This window comes from Erythrolamprus reginae, chromosome 2, assembly GCF_031021105.1.
Source record: "Erythrolamprus reginae isolate rEryReg1 chromosome 2, rEryReg1.hap1, whole genome shotgun sequence".
NCBI classification, from domain to species: domain Eukaryota; kingdom Metazoa; phylum Chordata; class Lepidosauria; order Squamata; family Dipsadidae; genus Erythrolamprus; species Erythrolamprus reginae.
The window spans coordinates 87,496,104-87,516,186 of NC_091951.1; the positions used below are offsets into that span (position 1 = coordinate 87,496,104).

The window sequence follows — 20,083 nt, forward strand, 5'->3', positions numbered from 1 at the left end:
GCAAAATCGCGCTAACCCCACAAGCACTTATGACCCACGACGGTGAGCGCAATTTAGCATTCTGGCTAGTAGCCCACCGCTGTCCTGCCTGTATGCCATGGATGGGCTTCGCTTGCTTGCGCCGACTGGTTGTTGGCATGCCACAGACTTGTGCTCGTCTATGGACCAGGTGTTGGGGACCCCTGTTCCAGGACATATTTAACATCCTAGAATATCCAACAACATTTCTTGTTCTTCTCCTTATCTAGCAGCTGAAGTAAAGCCAATATCATCTGTGTAATAACTGCCTGGGATATTAAATGTGTATCTGGGGTTAGCCCCATAAAACAATATTGGAAATTATTTTCACATAGAGGTTTGAAAGGAAACTTATAATATCCATTATTAAAATAGTTAATATCATTATATAATTAGATAGGAACAGTCATTATTATTTGATACATATTATCAAAGGAAAAGTATCTTGATTTACTTGGACGTATGCATGAAAATAACTTTCACCTAAAATTTTGCCATTGGCAGAAACTAATATTTTATTATTCTTATTTATTCCAAATGTTTCTTTTCAATGCCTTTTTAATTAAAATAAAATTGTAGTAATACTTACTCCCAGAATTCCATGACTGGAGAAGTAGCATTCTGCAAATATTGTTGAGTGCAATTGCTCATATTAATTTTCTGAAATTCCACACAATGTTCTATAATAGAATTAAAAATATATATTATATAATATTTGCCTCATTATTTTTAATGGAGGTAATGTGCCTTAGTAATTAATTCCCATCATATAATTATTACAATATTTTCTCTTTGCCCAATGGAAATATTAGATTTAAAGTTTCTAAGAGTAGAAACAGAGTTCACAAGTGATAATGCTTTGCAATTCAAGTGATTACAAATTAATTCCCAATGCATATTACTGGCTTGAGAATCATCTGCTATAAGCACCAACCTAAAAACTTTAATCTGTTAAGGGAGACAGTAGCATAGCTATACTGGTAAAGCTGGTGTTCTGGAAATTGGGGAAATATTTTTTTTATAGGTGAAGTGATACGAAAATTTTTGGATTTAGACAAACACCATACAGATGATCAAAACTCCAAAGCTATTTAATAGTTTAAGAATGGTGATATAAAATTTCAATTAAACTGTTACAGAGATGAGATAAAATACACCATCAGTCAATTGCAAAAGGCAGCTTCACTCGAAACAGCTTACATTCTGCAACACCATCAAACATCCACATCTGCCTGGAAGGACTCAACGGGCAGACAAAATTGGCAAATCCACTGGGAACATCTGGCTGACTGTATGATGAATCATTTAATAAATTATTTTTTATTATAAACTTTTATTCATTAAACATTAAACAGTCAACTGAACATCATTATTATTATTAACTCTTATTCATTAAATATGAAACTCAGTCAACTGAACATTTTAAAAAGTGTCACAAATACCACTGACTGGTGCTAATGGTTGATAAGGGATTGCTGCCAGCATCCTAGGTATCAATCAAGTATCTTATTAAAATATATGATGTTCCAAGTAGTGCAGTTTTTTGCAGTTTTGCTGGTGTTACTGCAGGAAGCTACAATTTCTTGATGTGTTTTATGAAATCCTTAAACATAATACCAATTTGCCCTGATGACAATGGGTATCAGTGTTCCATTTTTCATCCCTAGCCATATAGTTTCAATGGCCAGGTTGTGATATTTCATATTTTTTCCAGTTCTTTTTCTTTGGCTCTGGTATCTCCTGGTACAGCAATGTACTCTTCAACTCTTGGCAACCATGATATTTGGCATGTTGTATTCCAAATGACAATCTGTCTGTATTTGAAAGTCTCACAAGATCTTCACTGTCTCATTTTCAATAACTTTTTCCACTTTGTGCTCCCATGACATTATTTTTTTACATCATGACTAGTGTATTAATTTAACAACTTGACCATGTCTAATTTTGTAATCAGTTTGTGTGATTTTGCTGCACTCACATATTAAGTGTGAAACAGTTTCAAATTATCATCATCATCATCATCATCATCATCATTATTATTATTATCTCACTTTTGTGCTAGTACCTGTATTCCACTCATGACCACAGGTTGCCCAGGGAAGCTCCATTGTGAAGCAGTTAAATAGATAAAAAATAGCCCATGCTAAAATGATGATATAGTAAACATTCAAATGTGCTTCAATGACCTGGGTGGCATATCCAATCCCTGAAAAACATGGAAAGTAATTTTTAGACATAAATGGAGACAAAGCATGAGTGACATAGCAAAGAGTGTCAACGCATACTTGACATAGTCTAGTTTCTAAAACAGAATCCGCCAATTTTGAGAGTCTAAATGTACTATGTACAGTAGAAGTTCAACTGTCTCAAAGACAGTTGACCTTGCAAAAAGGCAAGCAGGAATAAAACTAATTAGGATTTGGATGCAGAACCATCAGGAAATTCCACATAAGTTAGACTGGAATCAAAGGCAAGAGCTGAGAAGAATAACACCCAAAAATAAACCTGCATTGGAGATTAGGTAATTAAAGAATCCAGGAAAGAGTTTTTAGGTCTTTTTCTGCTTAGCAAATGGGCACATTTCAAATTAAGACTACAATAGTTCAAGCTTTAAATTATCACTTTTTTCCAAATCCTTTTGAGGTTTGGCATAGGTAAGGGTTATTTCTAAGGAAAGCAAATATTTCAACCTTCCATGCTGCAAATAGGTTGAAAAACTGGGACAATGACTTTCCCAAGAAGCAAATTCCTGGTGCAAATGGGATCCCCAAATTTATACCTCAGACTCTTATGCTACATTTTTATTATTCGGATGATGTAAGTAAATACAAGGAGCATTCATGAGATGGTTCAAATTTTGTTGCCATTAATGACAACAAAATATACAGTAATTGCCTAATTGCCTTTGAATGCACACTTTCCATTGTGAATGCTGAAAATTCAGTCTATCCTGTAAAATATTTTCATTAGTCATAAAGGTGCTTCTGTGTCCATACTCACAAAAATACTTGAATATGTATACCAAGGAAGAATGAATATGATGTGTACCTTCAAACAATGGACAAACTTTTCTCCAGCATGTAATTCCTCCTTCACTAGTATATTGTCCCAAAGCAGTTTCCAAGAAAAACACTGGTATTCCACAGCAAATGAAGAAAATTACATAGGGAATAAGGAAGGCACCTAAAGCAAACATTGTACAGATATTGTTAATGGGGCCAAATTGCTTAGAAAGATAAAATTAGACATTTAATTTTATGTATATAATTGTTGCATAAGACTACTATTCATAATACAAACAAGATTTGGCTTTGAGTGCAAAATTAAATATTTTAATTTTAGTTAAATTTTGAATAAAATCCTATGCAACTTTTTGATTATACATTATTATTTACTTACAGCTACACATAGGTGATGTTTATCTTTACCTGATTGTCAAATAAAAAATATTTTTCCTGTGAAATTATATGAATTTTGTAAATATAAACATTATAACTTGTCATGTTGGAAAGATATTTCTAAAATATCAATGCAGAATGCCAGAGGATATACGTTCAAAAAGTATGATTTCAGATCAGAAAATCATGCAAACAAGAACGTATTAATTATTAAGTAAATATGGTGAACTTGCTAAACTTCTTAAAGTTCAGAAGATTTTTTTAAATAATATAATTTAATGAAGTTGTAATAGATCCACTAGAAAATTTCATGACTGTGCAATAAACAATAGTAATTTTAATCTCTACTAGCAAAGAGCTGGGATAGCACAGTGGTTAGAGTGCAGCTGTTAGTGAACCAAAATGGCATTCCAAGAAATAAAACAATTCCATGCCTGTGCTTCTCAATGGGTAGGATTTATTAATGGCCATGTCTGGATTCGACTGGAATCATTCCAACTCTGAGTTCCTTAGATTACATCCGGGTCAAAACCCCATCTCACAGCCCCACACCCACAAGTGCAGTCATCAGGACCAATCCTGTGCAGGATTCCTGATTCCCTCCTGTGTTTGTTACTATGGCATCTGGAGCAGTGTTCCCTCTAATTTTTTTGGGTGGTGGTGGTGGAAAAGTATAGGGTCTGAACAGCAGTCCCTTCGGGACTGGGTGGCACAGAAATAATAAATAAATAAACAAATGAATGAACAAACAAACAAACAAACAAATAAATAAATAAAAAACCCACCCTGTTTTGCCTCAGAGAATTTCAAAATAAAATACTGTACTGTGTGTCTATAACAGTGAGCTCATAATAGGGCAACTCTATCAATATCAAAATGCCACTTAAATAGTTGAGCTAGTTTCAAACTAGATTTTGATTTTCTTTCTCTCTTCCTTAGTCCCATTCTTTTTCTTTTTCTTTTCTTTCCTCTCTTTTTTCTATCTGTTTCTCTCTCTTCCTCTCTTCCTCTCTCTCTCCTTCCCTCTCACTCTTTCCCTCTCGGCTTCTGGGCAGGTTTGGAAAACTCTGAGTTGATGATGATTTTTAAGTGAGCGATTTTTAAGTGATGATTTGGAGAAAGAAATGTATGGTGGCATCTCTCTCTCTCTCACTCTCAAGCTGTGTCAGGCCCACCTTGGACTTCACATAATGACTTTGGGCCTGACAGCGGCACTGCAGGCTACTCAGCTAACTGCTAGCTATAGTTCAGCAATTCAAATCTTTTTTTGGGGAGGGGGATTATATATTTTTTTATTTTTCTCCACCTTAAAATAAAACATTATATGAATACAAACACTACAACAATGCTTAACATAAAACACACACATATATATAAAATTCCAACAAGACATTTAATAAAGTCTCTTATATCTCTATGCTCTTTTAAAATTCTATATCTTCATCTGATTAAGTTGTTAATTATCGAAAAACTGAAGGTTTTCTCCATCTTCAAGTAAGACATTATATGAGTATAATCATTAATAAAACCTCTTATGTCTATATCTTCATTTAAGATTCCATATCTTCATGTAACTAAATTATCCAATATCTAACATCATATACCCAAATTTATATTTCCTTTCATAACTATTAGTCACTATAAATATATAAAGAAAACTTCTTATACTCCAACACTGTACCTTATCAAATCCCTCTCCTAAAATTTTATATATTTTAAATAATCTTAATATCTAGGCTTAGTGCTACCATCAATTCTTTTCTTTGTCATCTGGATTCTAATATTGTCACTTAATTCTCTTATATCACTTCCAAAATACTTATTTAATTTAAATATATTTTAGCTTTCCATTCATAGATAAAACTTCTCCCAACTTTTATAATATTCTGAATCTTTTTTATCCTTAAGTCAGTCTATTCATTTCTGCACAGTGCATAATTTTTCTCAAAACTTCCTTTTCAGTTGGTACCTTGTTCAATTTTCAATTTTGTACATGTACAATTCTCACAGCAGTCACTACATGTATAATTAAGTATATTTATTCTTTATTGAAATTTTCTAGTAAAATAGCCAGAAGATATATTTCAGGTATTAATTCAATAGTCTTTTTCAAAATCTTCTGAATCCAATGTTGAATTTGTATCCAGTATTTCCGTGCTTCCAAACATGTCCACCACATGTGATAAAAAGATCCAGGTACATTTCCAGCATTTCATCAATATATTCTTAAATATTTTAGCTAGCATTTCTTGTGACATATACCATCTATAAAACATCTTATACATATTTTCTTAAATGTAATTGACATTGTCATTTTATAATTTCTCTTCCATAGTTGATGCCAGTTATGTATATCTATTGTATAGCCAATATTTCTCATCCACTTTATCACTGCATCTTTAGCCCAGCAGTTCAAATCTCACCACACATTTAAGGTTGACTTAGCCTTCCATCTTTCCAAGGTGGGTAAAATGGGGACCCAGATTGTTGGGGGCAATATGCTGATTCTATAAGTCTAAATGCTATTGCTAAATGCTATTGCTAAATCCTGCTTAAATATACTCAAAAATTAATCTGAGTTGCATGCAATTCATTACCATACAGAGCTGAAACTGCTATATCTTTTTATAAATCAACGTTAAATTCCTGTTTTAAATATAACTTGACACTCCAATGGAATATGTACTACATGCTATTAGTATGAGCTTAAAATGACCTCTTTGTAGTGTGTTTATAGTGTTTGTTGCAATGGATCCAACTTTCACTAGAAACTAAAATGTGTTAATCATTTATTGTGGGTGACGTTTATAACTGATTTCTCCTCATTAGTAACATCGCACAAAGAATGTATTGTGGAATTTTGCTTCACTGGAACTTAATCTAATGGATGTCATGAGCATTAGACAATTTTATCATTCTGATTTATATCATTATTCTATCATATGAATAATGTGGCAAAAACAATGCATCAATATATAAGTATGTCCTCTTGTGGAGGACATGAAGAATTGCTCATTCTTAGGATTACTTCAATAATGAACATTTTTTTCTCCATTATTCCATTTAAATGAAATCTCACTGTATTAATTGGTGGGTATTGGATTTGTTATTATGTATTGTTTTTACCTTGTTGTGAGCCGCCCCGAGTTTGCGGAGAGGGGCGGCATATAAATCCAATAAATCTAATCTAATCTAATTATATTCTTAAATTCTTACAAACTGTTTCATTTAAAAATAAATGTTTACTAGGCACAGTCTGATAGAAAACTGAGTTAATAAATGTATATTTAATGCTACATATGTTATGTCTATGTTTAATAATTATGTATTTTTCCAGTTAAACAATATAGTACATTGTTTGATCTATGCTGCTTTCAAACTAATTAGTAAACATGCTTGGCTATGCTTCTGTCTGTGGCATGCCACAGTACATATATTATATCCAAAACTTTAAAGAACGCAAAACATTATTTTTCAAATCATACAACAAAAATGTAATATTTAAAAGTATGCTTCATTAAAATAGAGAAAAGATCCATACAATCAAATACTCTTAGTATTAGTAATTGTTTAATATTTAAATAGAGTAGTAGAAAAGTATTTTTCTAGATAAGTTTATCTTTGAAAAACCTAGTTGGTTCCATAACTGGTATCAGCTTTATAGATTTATTTCTATGTCAGTTTCATTAATAATGTTACCCCATATATTGGTAACAGATATATTGATACTAGTCCGCAACCATGCAAATCATTTGGATCTACTGCATAAACTTAACTGTTCAGTAAAAGCACTTTTATTTTGTTTTAGAGATTTGCTTCATTTTTAGCTTTTCTTTAGAGAAACATTGAATATATCCTAATGCATGCTATTCCATTTTTTCTAAAAAAAACATTTTTGTTTATTTATAGTTTGATTTTCTAAGGCTGTCCAATTCATCACTAGATGATATACAAAGTTGAATGCATTTTAGGAAGAATCTTTCCTAATATTCCCTAGTATTCTAGAGCAGTGTTTCCCAACCTTTTTTGAGCCGCGGCACATTATTCATATTTTCAAAATCCTGGGGAACACTGAACGGGGGTGGGTGGGGGGTGGCTAAAGAAAAGTTTTGACAAAAAAAAAATCTTCCTCCATTTCGCTCTATTTCTCCCTCACTCTTTCTCTCTCTTCCTTCCCTTCTTTCTCTCTCTCCATCCCTCTTTCTTTCTTCCTCTCTTTTTTGCTCTCTCTCTCTCTCCCTCCTTCCCTCCCTATATGTCTTTCTCTCTCCCTTGCTCTCTCTGCCTCTCTTGCTATCTCTCTTTCATTCTCTCTCTTTCTTTCTTTCTCTCTTTCTCTCTCTCTCTGTCTCTCTTTCTCTGTCTCTCTTTCTCTCTCTCTTGCTAGCTCTCTTTCTCTTTCTCTCTCTTTCTCTTTCTCTGTCTCTCTCTCTCTGCCTCTCTTGCTATGTCTCTCTTGCTCTCTCTCTCTCTCTGCCTCTCTTGCTATGTCTCTCTTGCTCTGTCTCTCTTTCTCTCTCTTCCTTTCTTCTCTGCGGAGGCCGGTGAAGGTTTTTCTTATTTTAAATGTTCCGGGTGGCAGGGGGATGCGGAGCCCGCACGCACACACCCCCGACATTCCAAATTCTGCCTCAGCTGTGAGAAGAACGCCTGCCCCGCCTGTCCTGCAGCCCTTTCGCTGACAGCCTGGGACAAAAGCGCTCCGTGAAGGGACTGCAAGAGGGGCCGGGCGGGCATTAGCAGCCGGATGAGGAGGACGAGAAGCCGCTGCAGCCACCCCCAATCCCCCCCTTCCCTGGGTGCCTTCCAAAGGCCCCTGGAAAAAGGCAGGAGGTAGCATCAAGGCGCGAGGACAAGCAGGCAGCTTGGCGGAGGGGAAGCGCTGAGGGGCTCTCCTCCTTCCCCACCCCCGCGCTTCTCTCCCGCCCTGGCTTTTGCTTTGCCCGCAGATTTCCCCGCAGTTCAAAAGGAGGTAAGAGGTGGCCTGGATGAAATTGCGGGGAAATCATGGGGCGAAGCGAAAGCCAGGGCGGGAGAGAAGCGCGAGGGTGGGGAAGGAGGAGAGCCCCTCAGCGCTTCCCCTCCGCCAAGCTGCCTGCTTGTCCTCGCGCCTCGTTGCTACCTCATGCTGCTCCCACCATGGCTGCACACGGTTCCGGTGCCCCTGGCTGAAGGTCGTCCTGTGGCTGGTCTTGGGCTTTACGGTGGCTTCCTGGTTCCCTCTCCTCCCTCCGCCTGTGTCTACCGCCAGCGCCTCATTCCTCGGAGCTGCCGCTTCCTTCCAGGCAGCCCAGCCACGCTGCCGTAGAAAGTGCAGAGGTTATTGCCGCCACCTCTGCCTCCACTCAGGGAGCCACCGTGGTTGAGCTGAGGGAGAGGAAAAGGCGCGGTGACCACGGTGGCTCCCTGAGTGGAGGCAGAAGCGGTGGCAATAACCTCTGTGCTTTCTACGGCAGCGTGGCTGAGCTGGACGGAGGGAAGCGGCAGCTCCCACTCGAGGAACCCATGGCAACGGGCGACGGCTTGGTGGGAGGCGACGGCGGGAGACACAGGCGGTGGGAGGAGAGGGAACCAGGAAGCGACTGTGAAGCCCAAGACCACCCACAGGACGACACTCAGGCAGGGGCGCCGGCAGCGCCCCGCCCAGCTTGAGCTTCTCGCGGCACACCTGGCCATGTCTCGCGGCACACTACTGTGCCGCGGCACACCAGTTGGGAAACGCTGTTCTAGAGAATATAAGGAAAAGAAAGAAGAAATACTTTCAATCTTGCAAAATTCTTTTGGTATAACCTTACAATAAAGATAGATGTAGTATTTGTCTAGACTACCTTGCAAGGCTAACATAACCCTATTGTAGATTTTAGAACCTATTCATTCCTATTGTAAAATGCTGTAAAATGCTGAAAACAAAAACGATAAATACAAGATTACTTGAAATAATGGAAAGGAAATAACCCATTAAAATTTAAATGGAGTTTGTAACCAAAAGCACTTTTGTACAGTCCCATCTTGTGTGCCACTTGTAACTATTTTGGGTATAGAAGGCTTCACTGGTGGTCTTTATCAAATCATGATTAGATTATTGCAACCCATTTACATGGAAAATGCTCCTGAAACTTTGGCTAGTTCAATATGTAACAGTCTATTTTGGTATGAACACTCCTGAACTTTTCCAAGTGAAATCTATGCTGTGGGAACTTCATTGTTTGCCAGAATGCATCAGAATTTATTTATTTATTTATTGGTTGGTTGGTTGGTTGGTTGGTTGGTTGGTTGGTTGGTTGGTTGGTTGATTTGATTTGATTTGATTTGATTTGATTTGATTTGTATGCCGCCCCTCTCCGTAGACTCAGGGCGGCTCACAACAACAATAAAACAATGTATGACAAATCTAAATTTAGAAAACATTATAAAACCCATTATTAAGCAAACATACACACAAACATACCATACATAAATTGTATAGGCCCGGGGGAAATGTCTCAATTCCCCCATGCTTGATGGCAGAGGTGGGTTTTAAGGAGTTTACGAAAGGCAAGGAGGGTGGGGGCAGTTCTAATCTCTGGGGGGAGCTGGTTCCAGAGGGTCGGGGCCGCCACAGAGAAGGCTCTTCCCCTGGGTCCCGCCAAATGACATTGTTTAGTCGATGGGACCCAGAGAAGGTCAACTCTGTGGGACCTAATCAGTCGCTGGGATTCATGAGGCAGAAGGCGGTCCCGGAGATATTCTGTCCGATGCCATGAAGGGCTTTATAGGTCATAACCAACACTTTGAATTGTGACCGGAATACAATTTAAGGTATTTGAATTTGACACTTCTGCCTACATAGTTAGACTTTCAGTTATCTTGGAAATCATTGACACTGGTTAAAACCATGCTTGTCCAATTTGGACAGGAAGAAACATCATACAGAAGGAATGTCATTTTGAGCCTTTTCAGTGATGAAAACTTTTTCTCATTTTTAATTTTTCCTTACATGCTATATTTCTGAACAATGGTGAAGATATGGTGTTTTGGGACTTTGGGATTGGATTCCTACTGGTACAGATGAGGACACCACACTGGTAGTAACATTGGAGCTGCACGCACAGCTTTGTGTCTCTGGCATGTGCGTGCACACATAGGAGTGAAATTTTGCTTCTGCACATGCGCAGGAAGCAAAATCTCATGAGGGGATGTGCACATGTGAGATTTCAATGATTTTTGGCTTCTGTGCATGCATGGAAGCAAAAAAATCACCAAAATCTTACAAACACACACATCACAAGATTTTGCTTCCTGCACATGCGCAGAAGCAAAATCTTGCTCAGACGAATGCGCACACACTCCAGAGACGTGAAGATGCGCACTCAGTGCACCGGGAGTGACAGGAGCAGCAACTGCCACCTGGTGGGATGGATTTTTGCAATACTGAGACATGGGTGCATTTTTTGTGATGTAGAGGGCATAGTACTGATTACAATTTCCTTGGTTTTTTTACATTTTTACTGTAAACAGATAGGAAATGTTCGCTTAATCAATAAAACTAAATAAAGCTATAAAATAAGTCACTTAATCAATAAAACTAAGAGTTTTGCCAGCTGTGGTGTTGTCTGAAAATTATGGTTATTGTAAGACAACACACATTTGATGGTTATTGTAAGACAACACACATTTGATGGTTATTGTAAGACAACACACATTTGATGGTTATTGTAAGACAACACACATTTGATGGTTATTGTAAGACAACACACATTTGATGGTTATTGTAAGACAACACACATTTGACAAAAGTTGGGGGGGCTCTGATACAAAATAGAAAACAAATGGGATATGGGAGGTTTTGATTGTGACATATCCAAACAATGGCAATCAGATTACATTTGGCTAAATAATTCCTTTGAACACTCAATCCATTACTAATATTGACAGGTTTGTACCAATATACAACAATCTGTTGAATTACTTGATACCCAAACTGGACTTCCTATCAAAAATAAATGTTTCACATTATAACTTTTTCTTAAGTACATGTATATTTCTTCATGAACCATCATATTCAGAAAGGATGCTATTATATATACATGATCAGTAGTAATTTCCTACCGGTACGGCTAATTTATTTATTTATTCGACTTCTATGCTGCCCAATCCCGAAGGACTCAGGGCAGCTTACAATAATAATATAAATACAATATAATTAGATACAAAGCAATAAAAAGAAGTGGAACATTATCAAAGACTAAAACCCCATAATAAAAAAAAAACATTTGTTATAAAAAGGCAGTCATAATCATATACATGCACACCATTCATAGAATTGGCCATAAAAGATATAAATTTATGGCATCCAGGCCTGCTGGCAAAGCCAGGTCTTTGTGGCCTTACAAAATTGGGCACAGCTCTGCGGCTATGGCACGCAAGCGCAGGTAGAGCAAAATTTTGCTTCCTGCACCTATGCAGATAGCAAAAGCTTGTACAGGGATGTATGTGCGCACAAGTTTCAATGAGATTTTTTGCTTCTGCGCCAGAGTCACAGAGCTGTGCCCAATTAGCCGTACTGGTAGGAATCCACTACTGCACATGATCAGGCAAAACTGAATTATGTTCTCCATTCTAGCACAAAGCTTTATTAAAAAAACAATGTAAATGCAACCTGTAAATCAATGCAGTTCACTGGAGATTCCTGAATAAAATATTCCATGTGAGTTATTTCCCTTATTTAAATTTAAACAGCAGCAAAGATACAAGTAATACATTGCTACTCTGAACAAAACAATACATTTTTAATAAATTGCACATCTAAATATATTTCAGTGAATAGGGTCCACAGGGTAAAAGGTCAAGCAGAATATGTTTGCTTTCATTGTACACTTATATTTATTTTACTAATACTGTACATTTAAATTGGAAAATAGGGGAAATATGGTTGATCAGCTACTATAAAATAGTTAGTCATGTCATATAAAAGTAACTTCCCTAGGTTCTGCATCAAAAAATAAAAGCATGAAAAATGAACTAGCAGTCATCAATAAGTACAATTAAACAGAAGGTCTTGCTTCATCTTGATTTCCTGCTACTATGAAGCAACAGAAGGCAATATAGAAACATAAAGACACCTACAGTCTTTGGCCCCCTCTCAGGGAGCTCAGAAAAGCCTCCACTCATCCCCCGAAGCCTCAGAGGCTCCTACCGACCTGCCAGAAGATGGTCCAGCTCAGCCAGGCTCACTTCAGAGTCTGCAGCTGCCACCTGCTCATTCAGTTCCTAGACTTCGGCAAGGAAACCGGGCTTGGCCTCTACATCATTGCCCACTGCTAATTCAACTCCATGCAGCTCCAGTTGGGAGGGAGCACAGGGCGTGGTTTAGGGTGGACCCCGCCGACACCCATCCTCACCAACCCATCCTGCTGCCTCACTAGGTAGAGACCATGGCTGAGCAAGGCTTTGGGGGGGTGCCATAAGCCAGGTTGATCAGAGCGGCATGCTGCTCCAAGAAGCCATGCAGGCCGCAGGGAGGAGGGAGCATCAACAGGAGCCTCCTGCCCCCCCCCCAGCCTCCCCACATCCTGGGTGCCACTCGCCACCCCAGCACAGCAAAGAGGTCCACATGGGGCTCCAGCAGCTACAAAGTGTGGCACAAGAGCCAGCAACCACATTGGGGTGGTTGCTGCCCAACATTGGCGCCATCTTTGTTGGGAGGCTTGCCATCACCAAATCCCACGAGCCCTGTTACTACGTTGCATAGAATTGTGGGACCAACATTGTTGTGGGGAGAACAACAAACAACTACAGAAAATCTTGAAGGTGGAGAAAACTTTCCTCTTCAGAAAAGACAAACCCAGGGTGGTTTGGAGGACTAGTACATATGCCTTCCATGCCTGCCCTGCATTACCTTGCATTTCTCTGCATTAGAGGTCTGCTGTGTTTGATATTTATATATTTTTTCCTTGGGGGGACGTGTTTGTGTGTATGTGCATTGATGTAGATGGATTGGATAGAGTGAAGGGATTGGTGTGACTGTACTGGGGAGGAATGAGGGAACCAGGGGCAAGAAATGGAACCCCCCCTCTGCTGAGTGTGCAAACAGAAGCAGATGGGAGCTCAGTTATGACCCCTGGCTTGGTATGATTGGGAGGTTTTGCCTTCAGGGGAAGAGGGTAGCCAATGGGTGGAACGAGAGGACCTCTGAGGAATTGGGAAGCTGGGTATTGCGGTTATAACTGGGAGAAGTAGATGTGGCAGGAGTCATAGGATAGACTGCTCCCAGGGAACTAGCACTTGCTGTTTCAAAGTGATTACATGTTCCAGCCTCTCTGGTTCTGGTTCTCTGGATTCATTTCATATACCTGGTGACTTTGGGTGTCAGGGCCCTGGGCTCAAGCTAGGTCTATTTTAAAAAAAATTGTATTTATTAAATTTTTTCCATTTTAAAAATAATACGTAATCATATTTACAGGTGAATCCGCATCATATATACATTTCTATCAATGTTATCTTTTGATTGTTTTTAGATTTCTTGATGTTTTATTTCAATGTTTAGTTTGAGTTTCTTTTTTTTTTTTGTCCATTGGTACCATTTTGTCCAGATCTATTTTTAACAAGGCTCCCCTCGTTCAAGACTTAATCTGAGAGGAGGAAGTTTACCTGGCATGTATAACTGAGACCTGGCTGAATCAGGAGCAGGTGTCCCGCTTTCATAGATGTGCCCAGATGGGTTGCAAGTATTGCATCAGCCACAGCACCAGCAAGTGGTGGAGGAGTGGTAATTTATTGCCCGCAAGAATCTTCTTCCTTGCAGGATCCCTGCTCCAAAGATTGTTGGGTGTGAGTCTCTCCTCTTGAAATTGGACTCAGGGGTTCTGTTGGGCTTATTGCTGATGTGCCTGCCTCCCAGCTATGTTACAATGGCCTTGCCTGTGCTGCTAGAGGCAGTAGCCAGATTGGGGTAGATTTCCCCAGGCATATGGTATTGGGGGACTTTAACCTGCCATCACTTGGCAAATCCTCAGATGATTCCATGACAACCATGGACCTGACCCAAGTAGTTCAAGGTCCGACTCATGGGAGGGAAACACATTTGACCTGGTATTCCTCTCAGGGCAGTGGAGAGATGGTCTGGAATTAAGAGGTATAGTTGTTTCTCTCTTAGTGTGGTCATATCATTTCCTGCCTAGGTTAGATTTTAAGGCCCCACTCCCCCACTGCAGGAGGCAGAACCAATTAAGTGGTTCTGCCCCAGACGCCTAATGGACACTGAAGGATTCCAGAAGGAGCTTGGGGAGATACCTGACTCCCTTGACCACAACTCAGCTGAGTCCCTAGGGGATGACTGGAATAGGGAGGCACTGGGCCGGATTGCGCTTTTGCAACCTCTCTATGGGGGTGGATCCAGGAGAGCTCCCTGGTTTACTCAGGAGTTCTGGGAGATGAGGTGCCAGAAGAGACATCTAGAGCAAAGCTGGAGGATCATTAACTCCAAATCTGATCAAACACTTTTGAGAGCCTTTATTAGGACTTATTTAGTGGCATTTACAGGTGGCAAAATGCTCCCATTTTTCCGCACATTGAATCTGCTGATTGATGCCCAAATGCCCTTTTTAGGGTGACTCATTCCCTCCCCAATATAGAGGGAATGGAGTAGCCCTTGTAGGGTAGAGCTAAGGAATTTGTGCAGTTAATGTCAAATAAAGTCGCTCAGATTCAGATGGACCTGGACTCTGATTGGGCATTTTCAACCCTAGATGACATTGTGTGGGATGAGTTTGAATCTGTGACTCCTGAGGAAGTGGACAAGGCAATAAAAGCAATGAGTTCCTCCACTTGTCTGTTGGACACGCACTCCTCTTGACTGGTTTCGGCCATCAGGGATGTGACACTGGCTCCAGGCTTTAGTTAATGCATCCTTGAAGGAGGATTCCTTTCTGCAGCCATTAAAAGAAGTGGTTGTGTGACCCCTTCTCAAGAAGCCTTCCCTGGACCCAGCAGAATTAAAGAACTTTCATCCAGTCTCCAATCTACTCTTTGTAGAGAAGGTTGTTGAGAAAGTGGTGGCACTCTAGCTCCTAGGATTATTGATGAAATAGATTATCTGGACCTTTTTCAATCCAGCTTCAGGCCTGGCTACAGTATGGAAATTGCTTTGGTCATGCTGATGAACAATCTCTGGTGAGCCCGAGATGGGGGTCACTTCTCAATCTTGGTACTACTTGACCTCTCATCTGCTTCCAATACCATTGACCATGGTATCCTTCTGGGACGACTAAGAGAGTTGGGGTTAGGAGGCACCGTGTTCTCCTCCTCAGTCAGTGTTAGTTGGAGGACAGAGATCAATCCCTAGACCTCTCGTCTGTAGAGTGTCTGAGGCCTCTCTCCCCTTCTATTTAATATCTATATGAAACCACTGGGTGAGGTCATCTGACGATTTGGGTGAGGTATCAGCAATATGTGGATGATACCCATATATCCTGTGTTAATTTCCATGTTAATTCAGTGAAGCAGTGGATGTGATGCGCTGGTACCCTGAGGTTGTGAGGATCTGCATAAGAGTTAACAGGCTCAGACTCAATCCAGACAAGACCATGGCTGTGGATATTGCCTCCTAAAGACTATGTCAACTGTCTATCCTTGGCTCTTGGGGGGAAGTTGTCCCCCTAAGAATGGGTTTTAAATTTGGGTGTCCTCCTAGACTCACAGCTAAAACTAGACCAACATTTGACAGCTGCAGCTAGTGAGTCCGTTGTACAAATGTGTCTTGTGCACCAACTACGATCCTACTTGGATCAAGAGGGACTCCTCACAGTCAATCATGCCCTTGTCCCCTCACGGTTAGATTATTGCAACATGCTCTACATGAGGCTATCCTCAAAGAGTGCTCGGAGACTATAACTGGTCCAGAATGCAGCTGCGCAAACTTTCATAGCTGCACCTAGGTACAGCCACATTACACCAATTCTCAATGAGCTGCACTGTCTCCCTATTGGTCTGATCTCTGGAACAAGTTACCTCTGGAGTCAGGATTGCCCCCATCCTATTAGCCTTCCGAAAATCTGTCAAGACCTGGCTTTTCCACTGGGTCCATTGATCTTGTGGTTGTAATGGGCAAGATCCTTCCATTGAATGATACGTATGGGTTTTAAATTGTTTTAATGTTTTGGATGTTCTTAATATTTTATTCTGCTGTTAAGCCGCCCAGAGTCCCTTGGGAGTTGGGTGATATAAAAATTTAATAAAATAAATATAATAAAATAATAAAATAAAATAAAATAAAATAAAATAAAATAAAATAAAATAAAATAAAATAAAATAAAATAAAATAAAATAAAATAAAATAAAATAAAATAAAATAAAATAAAATAAAATAAAATAAAATAAAATAAAATAAAATAAAATAAAATAAAATAAAATAAAATAAAATAAAATAAAATAAAATAAAATAAAATAAAATAAAATAAAATAAAATAAAATAAAATAAAATAAAATAAAATAAAATAAAATAAAATAAAATAAAATAAAATAAAATAAAATAAAATAAAATAAAATAAAATAAAATAAATAAAATAAAGCAACATAAATTGTGGGACAACATTATCAGCAGGAAAACAACAGTGAAGAAGCAGCACCTGGACAATTTATTTTAGCCCCGTGAACTTTGGAAGTATGAGGTTTTAAGCCAAATTTGAGCTATTGTTCTAGATTTCTATAGCTATCCTCCAGATATAGGGAAAATCCAAATGTGGTGGACCTCAGTTCCCAGAATTCCCAGCTACCACAGTTTTTTCAAAGTTGGGGTTGGCTACAATCTGTTTTACCACAATCAAGTCAACAAAGCATGTAAAAATGTACTCTTAAAGCAGTCCAACTTTCTTGCAAAATTTATGGAATGAGTTGCAGAATTGCATTATAGCTAAATTCTATACTTAACACAAAGGGAGGAAATGAACTATCCAAGGAAAAATATGTACTGATATGCTTCAAATAAAATCCTTTAGCAAGACTATCAATCTAGAACAAAATCTCATAGAATAAGTGTGGTGTATGTTGTGTATACACACAGGTGTATATTGCTGTGTGTGTAACTGAAATTTAAAAAAATATGCTGTTGTTCATGTAACATTTAACAAGAAAATATTTTAAAATTCTACTCCTAATATTTAAGTTGTCTTGAAACTACTAAAACCGATAATTTTAATAAAATAATTTCAGCAGTTACTTTTTTCTTTCCTTGTAATTTGTTTTTCAATGCAGGCTATTATCTTTTTTTTCAGTCTTGATATTAAATATCCACAGCATTAATCTCTTTACGATTATCCTATTCCCAGTGTGATGATGGAAATTATTAATGTATTTGTGATACAAGTGATGACATTTAGATTATACTGACATTTTATTCTGCATTTGGAGTATGGCTCACAAGACATATGCCAAAAACTTTTATATTGTTTCCTTGGTTATAATCCACTTTAATGTCTTCTGTCTAATCTTCCACAGTGTCATGTTATAACCACATGCTTAATTTATCATGCTCACCAAAATTCAAAGAGTTGGTAATATTAATAAAGCTTCTGACTTGCTTTCAAACAACATCCATATGCTAAAATAAGAGTATGACATGTAAATATTTATTTTCTAAGGAAGTAATAACTTCCAAGACATTCTGAGAAGTAACTTGTGTAAAACAAGAAGTAAAACAAGATTAGACCATTCAATTTATACTGAATGTCAATGTAATCAAAACATTATTTTCTGTAGACAATATGGCTACAAATTACAATTAATTCTACATATGTTTATACTTCTGCATATCATTATACCTAATAATCAAAAAACCCCACCTCTAAGTACCTGAACTTAAAGAAGACTAATTGATCATGAAGGAAAACAGAAAATTAAAACTACCAACACTAGCCCTTGGTAAAGAAAGGCTATAGTTTGCAAAATGAAGCAGGTACTATAATTTTGAATTCTTTTTTAAACTCTTTTTATAAAGCTTTTAATACAACTCATTTTAATTTGGGTCCAAAACCATTCTAAGTGTTCATGAGCCTCTTCATTATTTTGCATCAGAAATTGAATAACAACTGTTTGCTCTAAATTGAATGCAACTGGCACATTTTCTACATCTAAAGGGACAGCCATTTCAGACAGACAAGTTTTGTGCAAGAGTAGTTTTTGAAGTCTATGAGTTGGTATAAAATGGCTTATTATTTTAAAAGATCATATGAAATTAAACTATAGAATGTTAATGGGAGAGGAGTAGAGGTAGGGATTTTATTTATTTAGAGAAAGAACTGTTTGAGGCTTTGCATTTTTTGCTTAAATGTCATCAACTTGATAGGTTTCTTCTCAATTTCTCTTAAAAGCATTTTAACTAAAAGAAAACCTGTGCTAGAGTTTTCAGCTGATTGAAAAGTAAAAAACGTTAATTACAAAACAAGTTTTCTGTTTCTCTTCCTTGTGTGGGATTTTTCTTTTTTAAAACGCTTGAAGGGAATTTATTTGGAGTCTCTAAATCTTGAAATTCTGAAATGGCTTCTGGAAACAACTCTGCTTTGTGGAAGTCCATCTTTACTTATGATAAATTCTAGCTCTTCTATTGATCATTGTAAGTTTGGAACTTACTGAAAGCAGAAAAGAATAAAATTTGCTATCCAGAATAGTTTTCCTATTGGGGTTTTGGTCTTCAACCAACACTTAACATTGCACTGTGTGTGCCACATCAAGCAAACTCTAGGTATACCTGTTGCTATGGTTTACTTCACTTGAAGTAAGGTAACTTTAAGTAAGTAAAACTTCAAGTGAAAAATAAATGCTAATTTTACTTAAAGTTACCTGTTTTTAAAAATCTACATTTGTTTTGGAAATGTTTAAAAAAGTTATTAGATTTATTCTTGTCATTTTTGTATAAATGTATATCATAGAAACATGATTGACACCTATACACTCTTCAATATACCATCCGTGATGAAGCTGCTATTTGCCATTAATTATAGGCTGATGAGGGGCTTATTCTTTTCTAACTTTTGCCTCCAACAGCAAGAGGAAAATATTTTACTTTAAAAATTAATCATCTGTCTCTGGTACTAAAGTACTAATCATCCACTTTCAAAGGATCACAAAAGCATAAATACAACTACAGCAAGACAGTCCATCTCTACTTTTATCACCTGCCCTTTTCTTTCCCTTGTTTGTATATCTAACTCTCTTAAATTCCATTCCATCGGTTGGTAGCTTCCTGTTGTCTCAATATTAACCTACCGTGACGAACCTCCCCCTTTCCCCTCGCATTAAACAAATTCCATGTTTTAACAGGTGTGCAAAGCACGTGCAAGCTCTGCACTTTAAGACAGGATGCCATCTTACCTCCTCCATTTTTGTAGCAGAGATACGGGAACCGCCACACGTTCCCCAGCCCAATAATCTCCCCTGCCACCGACAGCACAAATTCAATTTTATTGTTCCAATGGCCTCTTTCGTGCACCTTCTTATCGTTGCTGTGGACCAAATTGGTGCTGGAGGCTTCAGGATCCGGAGCAGCATCTTCGGGTTTGCCATTGATGATAGGGATAGCCTTTTCAGCTGTCATGACTCTCTCTCAAGCCTGATGAAGGATATAAAGAAAGGAGGGAACGGGAGTCAAAGAACGGGCTTTTGTGACGGCTTTTCCCCCACTCCTTGGACCACAA

General features: G+C 38.1%; 1 protein-coding gene across 1 annotated transcript in view; it reads right to left on the reverse strand.

The window, feature by feature from the left end:
• The window catches only part of SLC6A11 (solute carrier family 6 member 11), a 164,172-nt gene that overhangs the window by 143,539 nt on the left and 550 nt on the right, over positions 1-20,083 (reverse strand). Inside the window, exons 2-5 of the mRNA XM_070738603.1 lie at positions 19,761-19,998; positions 3,067-3,201; positions 2,084-2,224; positions 608-698 (exon numbers count right to left, since the gene is read on the reverse strand). Of these exons, the coding sequence (XP_070594704.1) occupies positions 608-698; positions 2,084-2,224; positions 3,067-3,201; positions 19,761-19,983 (590 nt within the window). The 5' untranslated portion in view covers positions 19,984-19,998. The remainder of the gene's footprint in view (positions 1-607; positions 699-2,083; positions 2,225-3,066; positions 3,202-19,760; positions 19,999-20,083) is intronic.